General features: G+C 37.1%; 1 protein-coding gene across 1 annotated transcript; it reads left to right on the top strand.

The window, feature by feature from the left end:
- The first annotated feature begins 2,497 nt into the window (after nucleotides 1–2,497).
- Nucleotides 2,498–22,665, top strand: LOC142984863 (putative fatty acyl-CoA reductase CG5065). Its single transcript, XM_076132721.1, has 12 exons — nucleotides 2,498–2,657; nucleotides 6,144–6,224; nucleotides 6,798–7,077; nucleotides 7,826–8,071; nucleotides 8,821–8,973; nucleotides 9,466–9,565; nucleotides 14,977–15,036; nucleotides 15,609–15,741; nucleotides 16,336–16,443; nucleotides 17,747–17,878; nucleotides 19,769–20,029; nucleotides 20,512–22,665. Exons 2-12 carry the CDS (start codon nucleotides 6,181–6,183, stop codon nucleotides 20,588–20,590), a joined length of 1,596 nt encoding a protein of 531 aa, XP_075988836.1. The 5' UTR covers nucleotides 2,498–2,657; nucleotides 6,144–6,180; the 3' UTR covers nucleotides 20,591–22,665.
- Nucleotides 22,666–22,974: the final 309 nt, after the last annotated feature.

Raw genomic sequence — 22,974 nt, 5'->3', positions numbered from 1 at the left:
CTAAAGAGTTTGTTTGTTTGAACGTGCTAATCTCATGAACTACAAGTCCGATTTGAAAAATTATTTCAGTGTTAGATAGCCTATTTATCGAGGAAGGCTATAGGCTATTTATCATCACGCTACGACCAACAAGAGCAGAGTAGCAGAAAAAAATGTTACAAAAACGGGGAAAAATATGTCCCATTTTCTCTTATGCGACGCAAGCGAAGTTGCGAGGGTCAGCTAGTACATAATATGACGCCTGATTTTTCCAGAAACTGTAGCCGAATTTTATGAAATACATCCACGTTTCGCCATTAACAATATTCCCATATAACGGATAATAGATAACATAGGTATCCTAGATTGATATAACTAGCCAACCCGCACTTGGCCAGCGTGGTGGACTCGAGGCCTACCCCTTCCTCATTACGGGAGGAGACCCTTGCCCAGCAGTGGGACATTAATGGATTATACCTAGATTTCATTAATTGAAATTAGAATATATAAAAAAATATTTTCATTGGTCTTAGCCCGATTTCTAAAGAAAGAACTATCAAATTACGCATCTCATAATATCTATAAATAGTATCAAGATATATTATGCCTCATCCGGAATCGAACCTACTGACCTCTGTTACATAACAGAATGCAACACGCAAAGGGCCTGAGGCGGTAAATTAATTCATCTTTTCTATGACTAGCAGCCGCCCGTGACTTCGTCTGGACCTATTATTTTCCGATTTAACAAAATTTTCTGTTACTGCTCCTCACCTATTATGCAGGGTGTGGTGTTACTGCTACTCACCTATTTATTATGGTGTGGTACCTATCAGGGTGTTGCGTAAATAATGGATAATCCTTTACCAGCGGATAGGCGACCACCCGGCTGATCTAAAAATTAAAATTTATCTCTGGCATAAGTGGCATACTTTTTTGAAATTTCGGGCTTTTTCTAAGAAAGTCATTTACGCTAGTACTGGTCTCTGTACCGCCACACCCTGTATATGTGGGACACTCAGAAAGTTTTGCGATACTTAAAAAAACATATTTTAAAAGATCTTTAATCTATTAACTCAGTAAAACGTTTCTTCTAGTTTTAATCCATATTTGAAATGATAAAAATTTTATAGCCCAGAAATGTTCCTAAGCCAGTTTAATTTCTCAGTGAGACACGGTAATTTATATTTGCTAATAATAAAATTTCAGATAAAAAATTTAATTTGGAACTTATGTATTTATACTCGTAAATAATATTTTTTTTTATAAATTATAACCTAACACTGTCCCATACAAAAAAAACTGTTCGAAATACACGAAAATAATCTACCATTTTCAATAACTTCTACATTTCATTATTTTTAAAACGCTTCCCTGTTGCTCACCCATCCGTTTCCAAACCTCACCAACGTTGCTTAACCTCAATGCCGGATGTTACACGGGTATCTATGACGATGATTATGTATTAGAAAAAGCCCTATGAGTTGGTAAATAGCCGATTTGTAAACGCAACTTTATGCGTAAGAAACGAACATACGGGCTCATATTGTGTGCGGCTATTTTGTAGTAAACCACGTTAAAGGCCTCTCGGGCGGCTTGAACAACTTTGACACTAGGTTGACCACTAACCATACGATAAGAAGAAGAAGATTTTGTAGTTATAACGTTCACTAGCTTTTCTTCGTACGATTATAATCTAACAGCTTGTCGGTTTCTGAGGTACATTTAGCGGTAGTTTATCTATTCAATAACGTTTAAACTCATATAAAAATGACAGTGATTTAGGTCGCCACGCTAATATTGTGTCGGGATGTCGTAGGTTCGATTCCCATACGGAGCAATTATTTGTGCGATGCACAAATTGTTACGTTTCTGGTTGTACTTTGTGTCCGTTGTTTGTATGTTTGTAAAAGTCTCAGCGGCCCAAGAGCAATTCTTAATGGGGAGTTGTCTTTTTTAAAATATAAATAATAATAAATAAATTAATACATTCATGTCCCACTGCTGGGCAAGTGTCTCCTCCCGTAATGAGGCAGGGGTTAGGCCTTGAGTCCACCACGCTGGCCAAGTGCAGGTTGGGGACTTTGCAAGCCCTCAATAAATGTATTAAACAAATTTTAGGCATGCAAGGTTTCCTCACGATGTTTTCCTTCACCGTTAGAGCATGTGATAATTATTTCTAATACACATATAACTTCGAAAAGTCATTGGTGTGTTGCCTCGGGTTCGAACCTGCGACCACTTGTGGGAGGTGTCAACTTAAACCACTCGGCTATCACAAACAACAACAACATACAAGGACAAGTGATAATTATTTTTAACACACACATTAACTCGGCTATACGACGGACTGCTATAATAACCGTGACTTAATCACCACAAAAATCAACAATAATCCTCACTCCAAGCTCGAAAACAATCGAAATCAAATATATTCTAAATTACCATAACATCAACCAAACAAAACAAAACGCAGCGTCTCCGTTCACAATAATCAGACGTGTGTTTCCAAACCGTTACAGCGATTATTACGTGAACGCTCGTCCAGTGAAAGCCGGGCCGCGCCGCGAGGCACACCAGTGTTTAACCACGGAACAAAAATGATAAAAATAAATAAATAAAAATAATAAAAAAAATTGTGACCATTTTTTTGAGGGTAGCGCTTCGAATTATTTTTGGTGAGTACGTTGTTTTTTTTATTATTAATTATTATTGTAAAATAAGTAAAAAAATGTTCGGTATTTTTTATTTAATATGTCGTTTTCGGAAACATATTCCAATGGTAAAATAAATATTTTTAGATAAACCTATTTCTCGTAATAAAAAAATATTTTTTATTAATAAATACGATTTAAAGTGTAATAAAGGATTTTTTATTGACTTAGCTATTTCCTGAAGTGTGGTTCAGTGCGGAATTTTTCAGTAGTTAGACAAATCCTATTTTTTTAATACTTATTAACGGTGTATTAAAATTATACCCGTTATTTTCTTGTGTGCTAAATAGAGTTATTAATAAAAAGTGTTTAATAATAATCAGTAATTAATTGTTGAATTATTATACAAATAAACGTCTTAGAAATACTGCTGAAATCCAATTTAAGTAATAAAAAATAGATTTTTTGTTACTAAAACCATGAAAGGTATATAAAATTTGTTAATTTAAGATTTCACTCATATCCCTATTAAAAATGTTTCACAAGAAGCTAATATTATAAATGCGAAAGTTTGTGAGTATGTATGGATGCTTGTTACTCTTGCAGGCAAATACTACTGAATCGATTACGATGAAATTTGAAAGACCCAGAATAACACATAGGCTACTTTTTATCCCGGAATTCCCGAGGGATCGGGATTTACACGGGAAGGGTTTCCACGCCGACAAAGTCGCGGGCGGCTTCTAGTCTATACTAATATTATAAAGCTTTTGTTTGTTTGTTCGTTTGTTTGAACGCGCTTATCTCAGGAACTAGGTACTGGTCCGATTTGAATTTATTGAGGAAGGCTATAGGCTATATCACGGTGCAACCAATAGGAGCAGCGTAGCATTAAAAAATGTTACAAAAACGGGGAAAATTTTGACCCATTCTCTTATGTGACGCAAACGAAGTTGCGCGGGTCAGCTAGTAATTGATATAAATTTAAATTCATTGTCTCGTCACAATGCTTATAGAATACTAATAGTTTATAATTAATTTGATTGATTAATTATAATGTCATAGTGATTAAACTTTTAATCACCTTGACTTCAAACATGACCAAGTCTGGCAAAGGATGAAGAGGTCCTAGGTTAATTCCCTGTTCTGTAAAATAGCATATTTTTAGAGACTTTTAGACTGTCGCTTCGGTTCGGGCGGTAGTGTATACGACCTTTAATTTGCGAAGTCTCGGGTTCGATTCTCGGATCTGGCTAAGTGCTGTATACCTTTTCTTTAACATTAGATTATTCTCAATAGTAGCTCGGAGTTTGGAATCGAACTTGAGACCTCATGATCAGCAGTCAGATACACTGCCGACTGCGCCACAGAGGCAGTCAGTGTTTAATCCTACTATTCTACTAATATTATAAATTGTATGCGAAAGTTTGTGAGAATGTATGGATGTTTGTTACTCTTTCACGCAAATACTACTGAATCGATTACGAAGAAATTTGATATATAGGTAGCTGAAGACCTGGATAACACATAAGCTTTTTTTACCGCAGTTCCCGAGGAATTGGGATTAACACGGGGTTTCCACGCGGACGAAATCACGGGCGGTCTCTAGTTCACAATATTTTCATTTTATATCATTGTTCAATAACGTACTGGTTAGTAATTTAAGAGTACGATTTCATAATATAAGCTCGAATTCAATTACGTTGGGAGTAAGCCATTTGATTCGGATCATGTAATGTGTAATTTGAGGCCACAGACCTCCGTGGCTTAGAGCATGTAAAGCCGTCGGTCCTGCGCCTGACCTCTCACCGGTCGTGTCAGACTATGAGAGTGAAGGAATAGAGAGTGTACCTGTGTATTGTACACACTATAATCAAACTACAGTTAAATTGGCTAGTTTAAAGCCTACTTCGTAAAGGAGGAGATTCTCAATAATAATTTGTCTGTATTTCTTACTTTTGTTATTTCATTTGGTCTTACTGGGTAGAACGATTTTGATGTTATTATTGTTTGAAAGGTAATGTTTCCTACATGGTCCAATTTAAATTTAATTCAGATTTTAAGGGTTTTAGAGATTTTTTAGGCTAAGCAACCTTTGAACCGGTCGTTCTGCAGATGGGTGACCGTGTAGTACTTGAATTGGAAGTCTCCGTGCTTCGGAGTGCATGATCAAAGTTGGTTCCAATTTGTTCTGAGCCTGGTTGTTAATTTATCTGTATAAGTATGTATTTAGAAATATATATGTTAGTATGCATATCAGCTGTCTGGTTACCATAGTACAAGCTCTGCTTAGTTTGGAGTCACATTACCGTGTGTGAGTTGTCCAAAAAATATTAAATATATAAAATATTAAATTGTTGTCAATTAAGATTACAGTCGTTAAGCCATGTCAAAGGCCTTTCGGGCTTGAACAACTTTGACACTAGGTTGACCACTAACCTTACGATAATATAAAATTGTAGAGTAACCCACTTATTCATAAAAATATAATAATATGAAGTTATTAAAGGCTTATAAAGAGTTTTGTTTCTTTCACTCCTTAGCTAAATGAAAGAGAGAAGACATATTATAGTAGTTTTTTAACTAAAATAGGTTTATAGCGTGTTTATGAATAAGAGGGTAAGTATGCAAGTAAATCCACGTGCAAATATTGTATACAAACAAGATGTGACACAGTTAATGATTACTTAATATATAAGTGGTATATTTTATGTAACACTGTTTGTCTGTATGTCGACATAGTGAACAAAAAACATGACTTTTAAGATTATTATGTTTACGATATGATGAAAATTAGAGTTCCTCGTATTTATTTAGCGTATGGTTAGTATATAACTTAATGTTAAAGTGTTTAAATACTATCAATACAAAGCTGAAGAGTTTGTTTGTTTGTTTGCACGCGCTAATCTCAGCAACAGTCCATTTATTGAAGAAGACTACCACTAATAATAATATCCTTCTGTCCGATATTCAGCTACGGCGGTTAGTTTTATTGTAATTAGTCAACTGTGCTAGACTTTGTTTATAGTGTCCAAGTGTGTACACAATACACAGGTACACTCTCTATTCCATCATTCTCATAGCCCGGTGAAACGGATAACCGACACGACCAGTGAGAGGTCAATTGCAAGATCCTCGGCCTTACGTGCTCTCCGAGGCACGGAGGTCTTCAACCTCAACTTCCCGACTCAGAGCAATCTGAGATATTCCTAACAGAAAATTCAGAAAAGACTTTGGCCCGGCCTGGGTTCGAACCCGAGACCTTTGCGCGGCAGTCGCATACACTAGCGACCGCGCCACAGAGGCAAAAGTGTCCCTCCAAACAAGGAAGCTGTTAGGATTAGGGGTTAGGGATCTTTCCACCTTCAAGAAATGTGTTAAAGAATTCTTGGCTCTTTCCCAGCAGTGGGACAGTTATAGTATTAAAAAAGTTATTTAAGAGTCATGTTTTATTGGTAAAAATTATGTGCTTATCATCTTATATTGTAATATTGTTTCCCTTTGTTACAGATCTGAATATTTTGGAAGCGAAGCAACTGTTCTCGAAATGGACACGAAAATTATAACCACCGATAAAATGGATGCATATCAGTAAGTATAATATTTAAAAACTATTTTTTATTTCCATATTCTGTTCAAAGATATTCTATAGCAGTCCGGAGTTAGGTAACGTGCCCGGTATATGGCAACAGGCTCGCCTCTTATTACATCGGATTAAGATTCGTCGTCGACTAAGGGTCGTGGGTTCGATTCCCACATAGTCTGGTTGTACTTTGGGTCCGTTGTTTGTATGTTTGCAAAACAATTCTAAGAGAGGGAGCTGTAATTTTAAAAACAAATCTTTAAAAAAAAATTAAACCAGATGAACACATGCTAACGATGACGATAAAGGAATGTTATATGATACGACATTAAAAAAATCCTTTTGTTTCATTCATATAATTTTTTTTTATCTAGTTAAATGACATTTAGGGACTTTTATCCATAAATTTGGGGACACGGCAGTGCCCCCGCAAGTCGAGCAAAAAAAAGCAGCTCGGCCGTACCATCCTTTTCTCGAAGCAATTCAGGCTATTTTCGACCCCCTATAATTTCGTTTTGGATAAAATAGATATGACATCTCACTTTATCATTCCACCAGCTCAAGATCAATTTCTTTCACAGAAAACACTTAGAAATGCTGAACGGCAACGATCTGACTGCCATCAACCTGAACTATGAGAACCACGGCAATTCGGAGACACCGGACAAGTCTTCAGAAGCCATAGCCGACTTCTACGAAGACTCAATCATTCTCGTCACTGGAGGAACCGGTTTTGTTGGCAAAGCACTCCTGGAGAAGCTGCTGAGGAGTTGCCCAGGAATCAAGACGATTTACGTCCTCATGAGACCAAAGAGAGGTCTGACGGTAGATCAAAGGTATAAGGAGTTGTTGAAAAATCAGGTGCGTTGATTTCTTTTTGGTTTGAGGTATGTATGTTTGTTTGTTTGTCTGTTTGAACATATTGGTATAGGTCTTTGCTAATTTTGTATTAGTTTACTCAATTTGGGACGAAAAGATTGGTTGTTGTTAATGAAAACAGCATTTTCAAAAATGTTATTTAGGTATCCTTATTATTTCTGTAAATAGTTTTCTATTCTAACATCCTGTAGTGGCTTACTACCAAAACGGATTGGAACAGATTCTTTCATTGAAGATATATCGGGTTAATCTTTTCCAATAAAATTATTAAGTCTTTTACACACCACCTTAAAAAAACTTATCGCATGCATTTACCTCAAAGTGAATCATTACTAAATACTTTTCTAAGAGATTTAGACTTAAACTATAACTTAAGCATAATAATACATAAATACATTTATCAAATCACGCCCTTTTCTGATGGAAGAGATCATAGAACGCCACCTGCTACATTCTTCTTTTGCTTCATTAAATACATCGTATCATATATATGTATACCTAATACGGACCTAACCTTTTTGAAAGGCAACAAAATAATTTTAATTCATAAACATCTTACAAAAGTATTACCGAATTCTAACCAAAACAAGAAGGAGTTCTTGTTTTAATACTTCTCCTTAATAAATTATACATAGCCAGAATCTCCTTTTCTAAAACCTCTCTTTGATAAAAATCTATACTAACCAAATCATAACCTCAAAAACCTTCGCCTCAACAAACTCTTTCACAGGTCTTCGACCGCATCCGCGCGCGCTGGCCTGAACGTCTCGGCAAGTTGTACCCTATCACCGGTGACGTATCAGCTCCGAACCTCGGCGTCAGTCCTGAACAGAGAGAACTGCTGGGTAAAGTGACCACGCTGTTCCATTCGGCTGCTACGGTGAGGTTCACGGAGCCGCTGCATGCTGCTACGTTGTTGAATGTGCAAGGAACAGCGTCTTTGTTGAAGCTGGCTGAAGATATGCCTAAGTTGAAGGTAGGTGGAGAGGAAATTTTACAGCTGTGTGTTGTTTAAGAATTGTTTCGACTGATTCTATAAGGCATTGATCATGAATTAGCGGCTAGTCTCATTGAAACCAGACAACGGTGTAGGTCTTTATTTGTAGTGTCTAAGTGTGAGCACGATTCACAGGTACACTCTCTATTTCTTTACTCTCATAGCCCGGTGGGACGGATAACCGACATGACTAGCGATAGTTCCGACGCAGGACCGAGGGCTTTATATAACCCGAGATCTCTGGAGACCTCTGCACTACAGAGGCCGTCAAATATTTTTATTTTGTTTTGAGAAAAGACAACTCCCGCGCTTAGAATTGCTTTTGTGTCACGGGTACTTTGACAAACATACAAACAACAAACACAAAGTACAACTAGACTCAAAACAATTATTTGTGGATCGCACAAATAATAATTCCGTGTGGACTCTAGACCTAACCCCTCCCTCGTTTGGGAAAAGACTCTTGCTCAGCAGTACGATGTTAAAGGGTTAAAAAAGGAACTCACGACTTTCCAACACAAAGATAGCGATGAGGCAACCTTAACCACCACGGAGACAGCAACTTCAAACAATAATCTACGGAATCACGTACCCCCGGTTTCTGAGTAAAAACGGTAGTTTATCTATTCAATAGCGTCAAAACTCATACAAAGAAACACTATTGAAAAGATAAACTACCGCTAAATGTACTAGGAAACCGGGGGGTTAATCCTTCTTCTTCTCATCAGGCCCTGGTCCACGTCTCCACGGCGTACAGCAACGCTCCCAGGTCTAACATTGAGGAGCGCGTGTACCCTCCTCCGTATGACCCTGACAGCATCGTGAGGTGCACCAAGATGCTGCCAGCTGAGACTGTGGAAGTCATCTCTGAGACCTTACAGGTGAGAAGATTATTTTTTTCTTTCTTTGCTTTCTGTTTTTTAAAGACAACTCCCGCAATAGGAATTGCTCTTGTCTCGTGGGGACTTTTTATTGTTATTACTTTTTTTTTATAATTTTTCCGATAAAAAGAGGCGGTGATTTTTACCCCCAAAATTTTCCACTTTGATGCGGTTTTACAAAGCTTTTATATATAACTAGCGGACCCGACAGAAGTTGTCCTGTCTACACATCTTTAATTAGAAAATTCCCTTGAACACACACAAAAAATTTCATCAAAATCGGTCCAGTCGTTTAACAGAAGTTCAGTGACATACACACTTACAGAAGAATTATATATATAAAGATTTCTTTATTAGCGTTTTCAGGTACAATTCTTAGGTCATATTTTTTCTCTTCGGGGTTTAAATTCTTACATGGCCTATAGGTTGCAGTTCGTAGTTGTCGTACATACAGCTAAAAGAAATAGTTATTAAGACACATATTTGTTTCAGGGCGATCACCCAAACCCCTACACTCTAACGAAGGCGTTAGCAGAAGCGATCGTGTACAGTCATACCAACTTACCTGTATGCATCGTTCGCCCTTCCATAGGTAAGTCTAAATAAACTAACAATGTGTTTATATTAGGTCGGGGAAAAAGTCTTTTCGCATTATAGTATGTATGAACTTGTAATATAATCTCTTTGGCTTCAAGAATCACAAATGAGTACACGGTTCATTAGGTTTCTTTAAGTGAGCTCGTGAGGTACCCAAATATCGAGCTTTTTTGTGTAGAGAGAAGATTTTATTACAAGTTTTTGTCACAAACTCTTCTAGGATTTGCAGGGTTTTTATGGAGTGAGAAAATCAATGAAATTGCGGAACAAAATACTCTTTTTTGATCTATATTTAGGAGCTTTTGGCCACAATATTACCATGTCAGCATTATCATACCTTAAGCATTGTCAACTAGAATGTATACCTAACCTATAATAACGACTAGCTGACTGCCTGACGACTGACGACAGCTGGTACTCTGCTCCTATTGGTCGTAGCGTGATGTAATATAGCCTATAGCCTTCCTCGATAAATGGGCTATCTAACGCTGAAAGAATTTTTCAAATTTTACCGGTAGTTCCTGAGATTAGCGCGTTCAAACTAACAAACAAACTCTTCAGCTTTATAATATTAGTATAGATTTTATAAACATCACGCTAACCTAGTGCGGCTGAGGGGCTATGGTTTCTTTCACGACTGAAGTATAAAAGACGGTGTGTTTCGGTAGAACCATCGTTCATGAAATTAGGCCAGTAATGGGCCAATTAAATAATTTAACAGTAGGATTGACCTACTGTCCTACATTTGTATGTCTTACAGGGTGTAACTCAAGTTACAACCATTGTGGGTCCTCTCGAAGACATGGTGAACGGCAGCTCTAGTGATTAGGAGTTAATTTTTCTGTACAAAATTTTACTTATTACTATATCATTTCTGGGCTTAGTCAACAACAGCGGCACGGATCGATCTCTGAGATTAAGCTTGCTGAGGTTATTCTTTGGATGGGTAACCATCTTATACATATCGAGTTCCTCCGTGTTTCGGAAGGCACGTTAAATTGTGGGTCCCGGCTGTAATTTTCAAAGATCTTTGACAGTCGTTAACAGTAGTCATAAGTTTGATACCAGTCTTACCGAAGGGTGATATAACCCAGGTAACTGAATTGTGGAGATCAGAGGCAGTTGCTCCATGCAAAACACTGATATCCAGCTGCATCCGGTGAGACTGGAAGTCGACTCCAACATAGTTGTAAGAAAGGCTAGAGTGATATACATCACTTAGAAAAGTTATTTGGTTTGAACCCTCGACCATTTGCGTGGGATTAAAGTGCTTGGATAACAATAGGATTCACATAGTTCACATGGGATTATAGGGACAGGAAACCTGTAACTAAACTATACCATTGTTATATAGGAATACATAGGTTTATATATAACAATGTAATCATACATACATCAAATCACTCCTTTTTCCCATAGGGGTAGACAGACAACAAAGAACACAATGTTGCTACGGTCCTTACCAACTTCTGTATGTAATCAATCAATATTAAATCTTTTTAGGGTTCCGTACCCAAAGGGTAAAGCAATAAGAAATAAGAAAGAATGGGTCATCATTTTCCCCGTTTTTTGTAACATTTTTTACTGGTACTCTGCTCCTATTGGTCGTAGCGTGATGATATTGTATATATAGCCTTTCTCGATAAATGGGTTATCTAACACTGAAAGAATTTTTAGAATCGGACCCGTAGTTCCTGAGATTAGGACGTTCAAACAAACAAACAAACTCTTCAGCTTTATAATATAGAAGCTGATGACTGATAAATGACTAACCTTCGGTTTCTGAGGTACATTTAGCGGTAGTTTATCTATTCAATAGCGTTTAAACTCATATTAAAAACCGGGAGGTAAAAGATTTTTTTCAGTATATTCTAGAGTTATTATTTTTAATGTTTATTGTGCTGTTACCTAAGTGTAAGTTAGATTATTGATATTGACTGATTAGAATTATTTATAATAAGGTTTTTGTTTTGACTTGATTATTTGATAAATAAGATTTACCTTATCTTTAAGTAGATTTTGCCTTACCTAATCTATACTTATATTATAAAGCTGTAGAGTTTGTTTATTTGTTTGTTTGTTTGAACGCGCTTATCTCGGGAACTACGGGTCTGATTTGAAAAATTCTTTCAATGTTGGATAGTCTATTTATTGAGGAAGGCTATAGGCTACATAACATTATGCTACGACCATTAGGAGCAGAGTAGCAGTAATAAATCTATAAGAAGATTTTGTGTTATGCTGATACTTAACTTAAATAAGTAATCTCTTTATTCACAGACCATTTTTTTTTCTTATCAACTTACTTAGCATTAGTCATTATAAATAAAATAAATAAATATAAATAAAAAAAAAATATGGAAATCGAACCTGCTTCCATATTACACACAGTTCTTTTGCAATTAAAACTACTGATATAGAATACCCTTGCCCAACTCCGTAACGGCTGAACGAATTCGGATGGAATTTAGTCCAATGGTATTATGTCCTAGATTGACACATACTACTTACATTACATTATTAAATACACGCTCATTATTATTAGTTATTAGGTGATCCTTACGAAGCAATACAATTGTGAAAACTGTATCGAAATTGGTTCAGCAATTTATGCTAACTGCACGTACAAATTTAATATCCAGATTTAGGAGCTTTGAGAAGCCCGTGGCTTAGTTAACAATAGCCGACCAGGTCGATCTCTTAGATTAAGCTACTAATATTCAGCTGCATCCGGTGAGACTGGAAGCCGACTTTTAAATAATTTGGAAGACAGATATGAAACGTACAATATGTTTAAAAATATACTATAACTTTTTCACTTCTATGAAAAGAAAATTGTCTATGAAATAATAAAAGGCTGTGTGAACGCACACGTGTGCCTCTAATCGATATTGTCTATGACTATTTGATGAATGTCATGCGAAAGTGGGCGGGAAAACGCACGCGGTCTCTACTCTATGATTTCAATAATATAATAGGTACTTTTTAACCTTTTATAACTTGTTTTAAAGTAGAGCACTTTCACGTGGATTATTGGATACATACATACATACGTACATACATACTTAAAATCTCGTCTTCTTCCCATAGGAGTAGATAAAAACCAAAGAACGCCACTTGGTACGATCCTTGCAAACTTCCCTTGCTTCATTCACATATATACATCTTGTCATACAGGACCGCCGGTTCCTAGTAATCTGGGAACCATAGTACAAGCTTTGCTTAGTTTAGATTTTTCGTCTTATCGTATGGTTAGTGGTCAACCTAGTGTCAAAGTTGTTCAAGCCCGAAGGACTTTGACGTGGCTTAACGACTGTTATCTTAATTGACAACAACCGAGACCGACTTTTACGTGCCCTTCTAAGCACGGAGACGCCTAGTTCAAAGCCATTATGCGGTCACCCATCTATGTAATGACCGCGCCAAGGTTTGCTTTTATGTTATTTATGTCTGTATAAATAATACTTGTCTATACAATTAAAAACTAGATGTATGGATGTGAATGAGGCAAGGGAAGTTTGTAAAGATCGCTCCAAATGGTGTTCTTTTGTCTCTGCCTATCCCATTAGGAAAAAAGGCTTGATATTATGTATATATATGTATGAATGTATGTATTTATGTACCTATATTTGTATGTATGTACAAATGTATTTATGTATAATTAAAATCAAATTCAAAAGCCTATCAGTAATACATCTATCAAAACCGATACAGCATTTTAATACGTCGTACACATACAAACATAGTTAAACACGTAACACTACCTTTTGCGAAGTCGGTCTATAACTTATATGGATAAGATTAGTGTATATTTTGCATACAATAGATTAAATAGATATAAATCAAATGTTTTGATATTATTTATGGAGGTCAGTGTCCTTTTGAAGGTCATTTATAAACCATTAATTAATAAAATATACTAGCCCTTGCCTGCGATTTCGTCCACATGGTTTGTGACCTAGGACAGAATTTTCATACAAACTTTCATCCCCTATTTTGTCCCCTTGGGGGTAGAATCCTTTCTTAATGGATGCTTACGTCATAACATCTACCTGCATGTCAAATTTCATAAATCTCAATAACTCAAAGGCGACTGACTGACATAGTGAACTATCAACGCACAGCCCAAACCACTTCATGGATCGTCCTGAAATTTGGCTATTTTGGCTAAGAATTTTGATCATTTCCACCCCCGAGGGGATAAAATAGGGGATTAAAGATTGTATTATAATTCTGTCCTAAGTCACAAAAAGTTAGCAAGTAAAGTTTTGAGGCGCTCATAGCCAACTGCGCTCACCGGTCGGTAAGCGGTCATTCCATAGATGGGTGACCGCATAGTGGTATTTAAACTGGTGGTCTCCAAGCTTCGGAGAGCACGTAAATAGGTGGTTGTCTTTTAAGATAACAGTCCTTAAGCCATGTCAAAGGCCTTTCGGGCGGCTTGAACAACTTTGACACAAGGTTGACCACTAACCATACGACAGAATAGAATAGTACGTTAGTCTATAAAACGTCGGTATCGTTGTTTGATGACCTATAATAGGAGCTATTACTGTGTTATTACATCGATCGATAGAATATCGATTTGTTTCATTTATTTACCGTATGTTTAAAGGGTTTCAGGTGATTTGATAGAGGTTAATGTAGGGTAATCAAATACATTTAAAACATCACGCCTATTATACCTAAAAGGTAGACAGAGATGTATCAAAAAACTGAATTTCGCCATTTTCTGAGTAAATTACATGAAACAGGCTACGAACCTATTGCCGGGCACGTTACCAAATTCTGGGCTATTGAAAATCTATACTAATATTATAAAGCTGAAGATTTTGTTTGTTTGAACGCGCTAATCTCAGGAACTACTGGTCCGATTTTAAAATTCGTTCAGAGTTAGATAGCACATTTATTCTATAATATATCTCCCCATGGGATTGAAATCACGGGATAAATTTGTGCTATACCCGGACAAAGTCGGGTCAGTCCGCTAGTAACATAATAAAAGTAAGAGAATTAGGTATTGTCTTATCTATATTAGATATGCTTATCGTCGTAGCGTGATGATATATAGCCTATAGCCTTCCTCAATAAATGGACTATCTAACACTGAAAGATTTTTTTTAAATCGGATGAGTAGTTCCTGGGATTAGCGTTCAAACAAACAATAAAACAATCAATGAAAGAAACAAACAAACTCTTCGGCTTTATAATATTAGTATAGATATAGATTATTGTAGATGTATGCGCAGCGGCCAGCGGCCATATTGAGACAAACAAATTGGCGCGCGCACGTGCCTGAGATACGTTGAGGCCTGATTTCGCTATTTCTTGGAATTTATTGTTCCGGTACAATTCATTTGTCTATAGTCTTCTATCTAGCTAACTGTTTATTTTTGTTCCTTTCAGTGACTGCAGCCATTGCAGAACCGTTCCCAGGATGGATAGACAACGTTTATGGAGTCACTGGTAAGAATTTACGAACAGAATATAATATAACTTTGTTTTCTACTGTTAAACGGACAATTACTTCATTATCTTAAGCAACCGCTAAAACTATTGTCTTTTACTTGACATTTGTGTAGTAAAGGCAATTTTTATTTTACTTATTTTTTCATGAAACTTAAATAAATTTATTGATGTCCCACTGCTGGACAAGGGTCTCTTCCTGTAATGAGGGAGGGGCCTTGAGTCCACCACGCTGACCAAATCGGGTTGGGGACTTTGCATACCTTCAAGAACTGTTCCAAAGAACTCTCAGGCATGCAAAGTTGCATCACAATGTTTTCTTTCACCGTCGGAACAAGTGATAATTATTTCTAATACACACATAACTTCGAAAAGTCATAGGTGTGTTGCCTCGGGTTCGAACCTGTGACTACTTGCGTGGGAGGTACCAACTTATACCACTCGGCTATAAGTTGGTGCTTTCCAGGCAAGTGGTCGCAGGTAAATTTGTAAATAAACATCACACATTACATTCACATCCATACATGTTGTTTTGAAGTATTATTGGTTTAATAATATTTTGTCTTCGCCAGGTATAATAATGGAGATATCCCGAGGTACATACAGGTCTGGGTACTGCAGGGAGCGTTACGTGGTGGACCTGATACCAGTCGACATGGTCATCAACTCCTGCATCCTTGCTGCTTGGAGGCAAGGGGTTAAACAGTAAGTGTTCACAAATATGGTCAAAATGTGGTGTGATGACGATCGGATACGGAGTGGATATGGATATAGGAATGATTACAATACCTAATACGGATACGGATATGAAATTATTTCGGATTATCCATTACTTTCGGATAATTTCGGTTACGGATGTTAGATTTATAAATAATTTAAAAGGAAAATAAAAATAGCAAATAAAATGGTTTCGCCGCCGCCTGGCCAATCAAAACTACTTGTCATACCGTGTCTCAATTATGCTCCACCCCTATCCGATGTTATCCGAATTTTTATTTTGGTTACGGTTATTTTTTGTATCGGATATCCGAAAGTTACGGTTACAGAGCTCCCTAACATTCCTGGTCCGTCGGGCCTGGTTGTTGGCCCGAGAGGACCATAACAATACTGACTAATCCTAAGATTCCTGCTATCATACTTGTAGGCGTAGCCAGTTGCGCTCACCGGTAGGTAACAATGTACCTTTTAGTAACACCTAAAATATTTTTTATGGTTATTGTAACAAAGACCTCTGAGTTCCATTTTGTAAAGAATCGTGTTATAAATCTTTAGAGCTTAAACATAATTGTTTGTTTTCAGACCAGGCAGATGTCCAGTATACAACGTGACTTCAGGCTCCATCAACCCACTGCAATGGGGGCATTTCACTAAGCTTTGCGTCAAATGGGCCCTCGAGAACCCCACCAAGTGAGTAATAATAATATAACTCCTCAGCCCACACCCCACATATAAAAGAATAATAATATACTTGTTATCGGCAGGCGCCATAGTCCCCATAGATCCCCTGAGATCCCCTGATGTCTCGTGCAAAAGCACCCCATCCCAATAGCCCAAGTAGTTTTTCCAGTTAGTTTTGCCATAGTTCCACACAGTCCAGTGATTGTCCTTGGGTGCATTTTATAGTGTAAACAGGGATAATCACCGGATTGTGACACCACACATTAGTAAAAGATTAAAGCCGTCTAAAAAGGGCCTCTACGTGTTGGCTTCGGCCCTACGCACGCCTTCAAAAAATCTGGGACTCCATAGTCCCGAGATGTGGTAAGACTTACTTAATAATATAAATTGCAAAAACACACAGCAACGTGATTTTAGATCATGTCCGAGGTGCGTCATACTGGTCCTGAAGTACAAGACTCGAGCTTAGCTTAGGCACCAGTCTCCCACAATATGATTATGTAATTCAGATTTTTGTTATCTTTAAACGCTGTGTACCATAAGTACCATTGTATGTATTGCGGTGAGAGAACTATGTAAATTTTCTCCTGCGCGATCTATAGGAAACTCAGGCCACGAATTTCTCGGCGTGAAAAGATTTCACAGGGTAAAGTCAAAGTCAAAGTCAGAGTCAAATATTCTTTATTTCATAAACTTTAACAAGTATTTGAAATCGTCAAAATATTTTTTATCTACCACCGTTTCGGAAAAGCTGTTGCTCGTGAGAAGAAACGGCAAGAAACTCACGGCTTGCTCTTTTTAATGTCAATATTTCCAAATTAATAATAATGTCATAATAATGATTAATAACAATGTCACAATAATAATCAATAACAATGTCATGTCAAAAGAGCAGTGATAGCCGAGTGGTATAAGTTGACACCTCCCACGCAAGTGGTCGCAGGTTCGAACCCGAGGCAACACACCAATGACTTTTCGAAGTTATGTGTGTATTAGAAATAATTATCACATGCTCCAACGGTGAAGGAAAACATCGTGAGGAAACCTTGCATGCCTAAAATTTGTTTTAAACATTTATTGAGAGCATGCAAAGTCCCCAACCCGCCCTTGGCCAGCGTGGTGGACTCAAGGCCTAACCCCTCCCTCATTACGGGAGGAGACCCTTGCCCAGCAGTGGGACATTAATGGGTTAAATTTATTATTATTATTTATAACAATGTCATCGTAAATGTCAAAACTCTTTTATGTTTATCCTGGTTGGACTATAGGTTCACCAACATATATATTTTATTCAATATGTATATTCTTTCAGATACGTGATGTGGTATCCTAACTTCTCGTTCACGGAGTCTCGCTTCATGAACACATTCTGGGAGGTGACCTGTCACTTTCTACCAGCATTCCTGTACGACCTGCTTCTTAGAGCACAAGGAAGAAAAGCTATGTAAGTATATAATTTTAAAGAGGGCCAGCCCTTCACTAAATGTTTGTATATCAGCCTAGCCTTTTTTCCAAACTATGTTGGAGTTGGCTTCCTGTAAGTTAACGACTATCAAAGATCTTCGAAAATGGCAGCCGGGTCGAAAATGACAGCCGGGACCCACAATTTAACGTGCCTTCCGAAACACGGAGGAATTCGATATGTGCAAGATGGTCACCGATCCACAGAAGCAACTCGGCAAGCGAAGTTTAACTTCAGAGATCGACCCGCGCGGCTGTTGTTAAAACTAAGCGTGTTGACTATACGCGCTTCGTGAAATGTCTTACTAGATATTGGACTTCGGCAGTCAGTTTCTTAGAAACTGAGCAGAACTTGTTTGTAGTATCCAAGTGTGTGCACAAAACACAGGTACACTCTCTTAACCCGCCTCATAATCCCGTGGGACACAATTAGCAGTTAAAGATCAGGGAAATTACAGAAAAAATTAGGAGTCAATTAAAGGCCCGATCCGGGATCCCAACCCGAGACCTCTAGCTCGACAGTCGCATATACCACCGAAGCACCACAAACACAGTTGATCGTAAAATACAAAACATGTAACTTATTGACAAAACTAAACAGTTATTATGAAAAGCCATATTCATTGTCCGACCCGGGAACCCAGTCTCCTATCCTATAATTGGATAGATAGTAGTACGAACAAAAGATTTTACAGAATATGTTTTATTTCATACAATTTTTCACTTACAATGTTTAGTTTTCTTTTGCACAACTAGATGGCGCTTTACTAAAACGTTTAATACGTCCAGTATGTTGTTTTTCACGTAACTAGATGTCGTTGGCGTCGAATTAGAACTCGCTATGGTTTCGTTACGTGCCGAGGTATAAATACGCTTAGATTTTAAATGTTCTCTGGCAAACGATCCTTTTAAATATCGCCGAAGGAGTATTTAAAAAGGAAAGTTATGCACATAAGTACATTGTATATATTAACACGTGAATGTGTTCACTGTGATGACGCCCATGGCGTAGTGGTTATGGTGGCCGGTAGGCTGTCACCACTGCGCTGAGGGTCGTGGGTTCGTTGTCACATGTGATGTATGTTCATGTAATTTGGACATGTGTGTTTCGTGTCTGTCTGAAATTTGTTTGTATGTTTGTAAAAGTCTCCGTGACAATGTTCTTGTTAACAGAAGACGTCTTTATGTAAAAAAGCTTGTTGAGAGTAAATATACAGAGTATTAAGTTTTGGGAAAGCTTGAGACATTTAAGAAAGTGGCTAAAGCAATTAAGTCCCTATGTTTTTGGCGCATTTGAATTTGAAATACTGGTAGAACGATATTCTACTACAGATAGTTGCATTTATTGACGTATTTATGACATAACGCTTAGTATACCCAAAAGTCTAGGTAGAGGCGTACGCCGACGATGGTAAACAATCCTATGTCCCATGTAATATGAGGCAAACCTATTCCCATAGTAATATACCTGGCACTTACGACTGCCTCTGTGGCGCGATCGGCAGTGTGTACTACTGCTGCACGAAAGGTCTCGGGTTCGAATCCTAGGTCCAAATCCAAAAAGTATTTGGTGAGATTTTCTGTTAAGAATTTCTTAGAAACTGGCCGGAGTAATGATGTTGTGGTCGTAGACCTTCGTGTCTCGGAGAGTCCTGCGCCTGACTTCTCACTGGTCGTGTCGGTTATCCGTTTCATTGGGTTATGAGAGTAAGGGAATATAGAGTGTACACTATAAACGAAGTCCTGCGCCTTTGGTCAGTTTCAAAGAAACTGTCCACTGTAGCCGGTTACTGGCTAGAACAATACTATTAATATTATACCTCGCACGTATATTAACGAATTAGTTTATACCAAAATTATCTTTTTTCCCCAGCATGATGAAACTCGCCCGCCGTTTCAAAATGGCAGCCGCCACCGGAGAATACTTTGCCAACCACGAATGGCAATTTGGCATCTCTGAGCTGACAGCCCTACATTCTGACGCGTGTGTTGCCAGAGACTCTGGCTCGTTCCCTCACTGGCCGGCGGACTTCGACTGGGACGCGTACATAGGCGCTTATATGTTTGGCATTAGAAGATATATACTGAAAGATAATGTTGATTCGTTGCCGCTTGCTAGAACCAAATTGAGGAGGTGAGTTGTGTTTTATTTCATAACTTTTAAAGTCAGTCAGCCTGCGCCGAAACGTTAGGCGTTTTAAAATAAAATGTGTGTTCGCGTTAATTCCCGTATTCTTTTATGCATCGTGTTTTACTTTTACTAGCGGTTGCCCACAAGACGTCTGCGTAGACTTTAGTTTAGCTGTTTCCAAGATTTTTTCTTTTTTTAATTATCATTGCATCCGAATAATTCTTGAAAATAAGAACAGTATAGACATGTATTCTTTAGAATAACAATGTTAATAGTGTTTAAACAAGTACTAAAAAATATTTTCAATATATTTCCTTTTTGAACTAAGCTTTAACGGTAGTGTGAAAGTTAGCTAAATTATTTTAACTAATTTAAATTAGGTTTTTTTGACTTCAATATTTATTATTCTGTAATGAAGCCTATAAATAATTTCCAATGCCTATATTATGTAATAGCATTTACAATTTTTTTTTCTCTGTTCACAGATTATACTGGGTGCACAAGCTATTCCAAGCGGCGACCGGCTATTATTTATTTAGGTTCGTTGCTGGTCGCCTCCGGTAGAAACTATAGCACTATAGACTAGTCTAAAATAATATTAATTATAGTGCGGGTCTATTTCTTATTAGTATGGTCATTGGCTACAAGAATAAAATTAAATGGTGTCACTCTTTACTTGACCAAAGGAACAAAACTCTTACGCCTAGTTTCACTTGGGATAAGTGTTGGATAGCTTATCAAACGGATAATTGACAGTTACAATGCAATGGGTCTTTAACACTATTGAAAATCTTCAATCGCGTTTAAGACCCGTTGCATTATAATAATATATTATTGGTACAATTCGCAAGAGTTTAAAATCGTTAATTGTCAGTTATATTATTAGCTTTCTTGCAAACTATGTTGGATTCGGCTTCCAGTCTCACAGGATGCAGCTGAATACCAGTGTTTGCGAAGCGACTGAGTTGTTGACAGCAAATATATGAAATATTTGCTGTCTTTTTATCTAGTAGTTTGGTTATCTGACACTTATTCATAAGCTGTGAAACTGGTTCGAAACCCAATCACGGAATGCTCCTATCCAATTGCAGTCACCGGTCGGTAAACGATCAGTGAGTTAAGTAACTTGTACATTACATAGATGTAGGTGCAGTGTTTGAGCTGAGCGTCTCCGTGATACAAGTCACGCTTGTTGTTTAACATGACAACAGTTCACGTCAAAGGTTTCTAACTACTATAGAAGCAATAAATTAATTCTAGAAAATTGGGAAAAGCGCCATCTAGTGGTTATAATAAGAAGTGATGTTTCATAATAATAAATCTGTTTGGCGATGAAAAAGAGCTAGTTACAGGGTGTTTTATTCTTGTAGCCAAGATACAGTATGTGTCATTTATGTACAGGCTTTATGGTACGTTAAATAAATAATTAAAGCACTCAAAATTTGGCACTCAAATCTGAGTCATACTTTAATATAGTTCTCTGTTACATAAAAATATATATTAGAGAAAGAATTAAAAAGAGTTACTTAACTTTGAGTGTCAATTCTGAGTACGGTATTCATTCTGCTTTGAACACAATATCACTATCAATTTCCTAATAATAATCAATTTTATTTTTTAATATTATTTAAATAATTTTGATAAACAAATAAGATATTTTTAAACACATTATTAAGGTATCATGTTATGTACACCTATTGTTATTGAAATCTGTGATCCCAATTTAAAATAATCCATTTGGGTAATAAGGTACCTGGGTCAAATATGGTCAGCCAAAAAATATGGCCACATACCAATATTCCAAACACGAAATATTGTAACCAAGTAATAGTTCGACGGCCTCCGTGACGCAGTGGTTTAGGTCACCACGCCGCTACCATTGCGTTCAAAAGTCGAGGGTTCGATTCCCACTCGGGACAATTATATGTGCGATCCACAAAAAAATGTTTCGGGTCTCTTTGTACTTTGTGTCGGTTGTTTGTATGTTTGTAGAAGTCCCCGCGACACAAGAGCATATTTGACCCAGGAATCTTATATTGAAAATACTTATGTATAGCTTGAAAGTGTGTAAACCTTCATTCATAGTTCATACTATGAAATAAAGTTTTATTCGACTTATAATATAATGTACCTCAAAAAGATTACACCACCTTAATATTATTGCCATTTATGTATGAATAATCACAATTTTACCTGATTTCTTATCACCGTGTTATCAAACCTCGGTTTCAATATCAATTCTAAAGATAAGGATTGGGATAGAGTAGACAAATTTGTGCGACGATATCAGCTAACGCCGAAAAATCAAGCTAACAGAAGCAAAATACATATTTGCTTAAAATTCCTGTTTATTTCCGACAATGATAATGTAAAACGAAAGCCAAAAGGTAATAAAGTAAATAGATATATCTACTTAAGTATGCTTGGTTATCAAACTCAGTGTCAAAGATTTCTACCTTAGTTAGCCTATCCTTATCTGAGGATATGATATTGGGACCGAAACGGTTAGTTATTTGTAAATATTCTCAACGTTTATAACTCAGATATCAGAAGCCACCGTCACAAAATGGTTTAGTCTTAGTGCGTAGGTTTTATGTAAAAAAATATTATTATCGAATTAAATGTATTAAGTGTAATTATATTGTTGTTTCATTTACCAAATAGGTGTCTTGTATATGTTACTGTAAAAGCCCGAACTGTGGTAAATCCTAAGATTTTCCGGTAACACCTAAGATTTACCAACGCTCAACGGTAAAATTCCGAAGAATTCTTCTATTTCAAACTTTTACCGCTATTCACTTGATGATGTCGAGATGTCGCCGGAGCCCCGATTTACGGGGCACCTCCTACTGGGTGGTTTAAAAATATAAATACGAAATGTTGCCTAGTTTCCATCAGGAACAACTTACAAAAAGTGAAAAATTTAACTCATAAGATGTGTATATGTA

Source organism: Anticarsia gemmatalis, chromosome 28 (genome assembly GCF_050436995.1).
Source record: "Anticarsia gemmatalis isolate Benzon Research Colony breed Stoneville strain chromosome 28, ilAntGemm2 primary, whole genome shotgun sequence".
NCBI classification, from domain to species: Eukaryota; Metazoa; Arthropoda; class Insecta; order Lepidoptera; family Erebidae; genus Anticarsia; species Anticarsia gemmatalis.
The sequence above is the reverse complement of the archived record's forward strand: the minus strand, read 5'-3'. Positions and strand labels throughout refer to the sequence as shown.

Bases quoted from the DNA above. Each gene is read 5' to 3' on its own strand.
- LOC142984863 (XM_076132721.1), top strand. From the start codon at position 6,181: ATGGACACGAAAATTATAACCACCGATAAAATGGATGCATATCA. The intron at 6,225-6,797 runs GTAAGTATAATA...TTTCTTTCACAG, and splicing joins GATAAAATGGATGCATATCA to AAAACACTTAGAAATGCTGA. The intron at 9,566-14,976 runs GTAAGTCTAAAT...TGTTCCTTTCAG, and splicing joins CATCGTTCGCCCTTCCATAG to TGACTGCAGCCATTGCAGAA.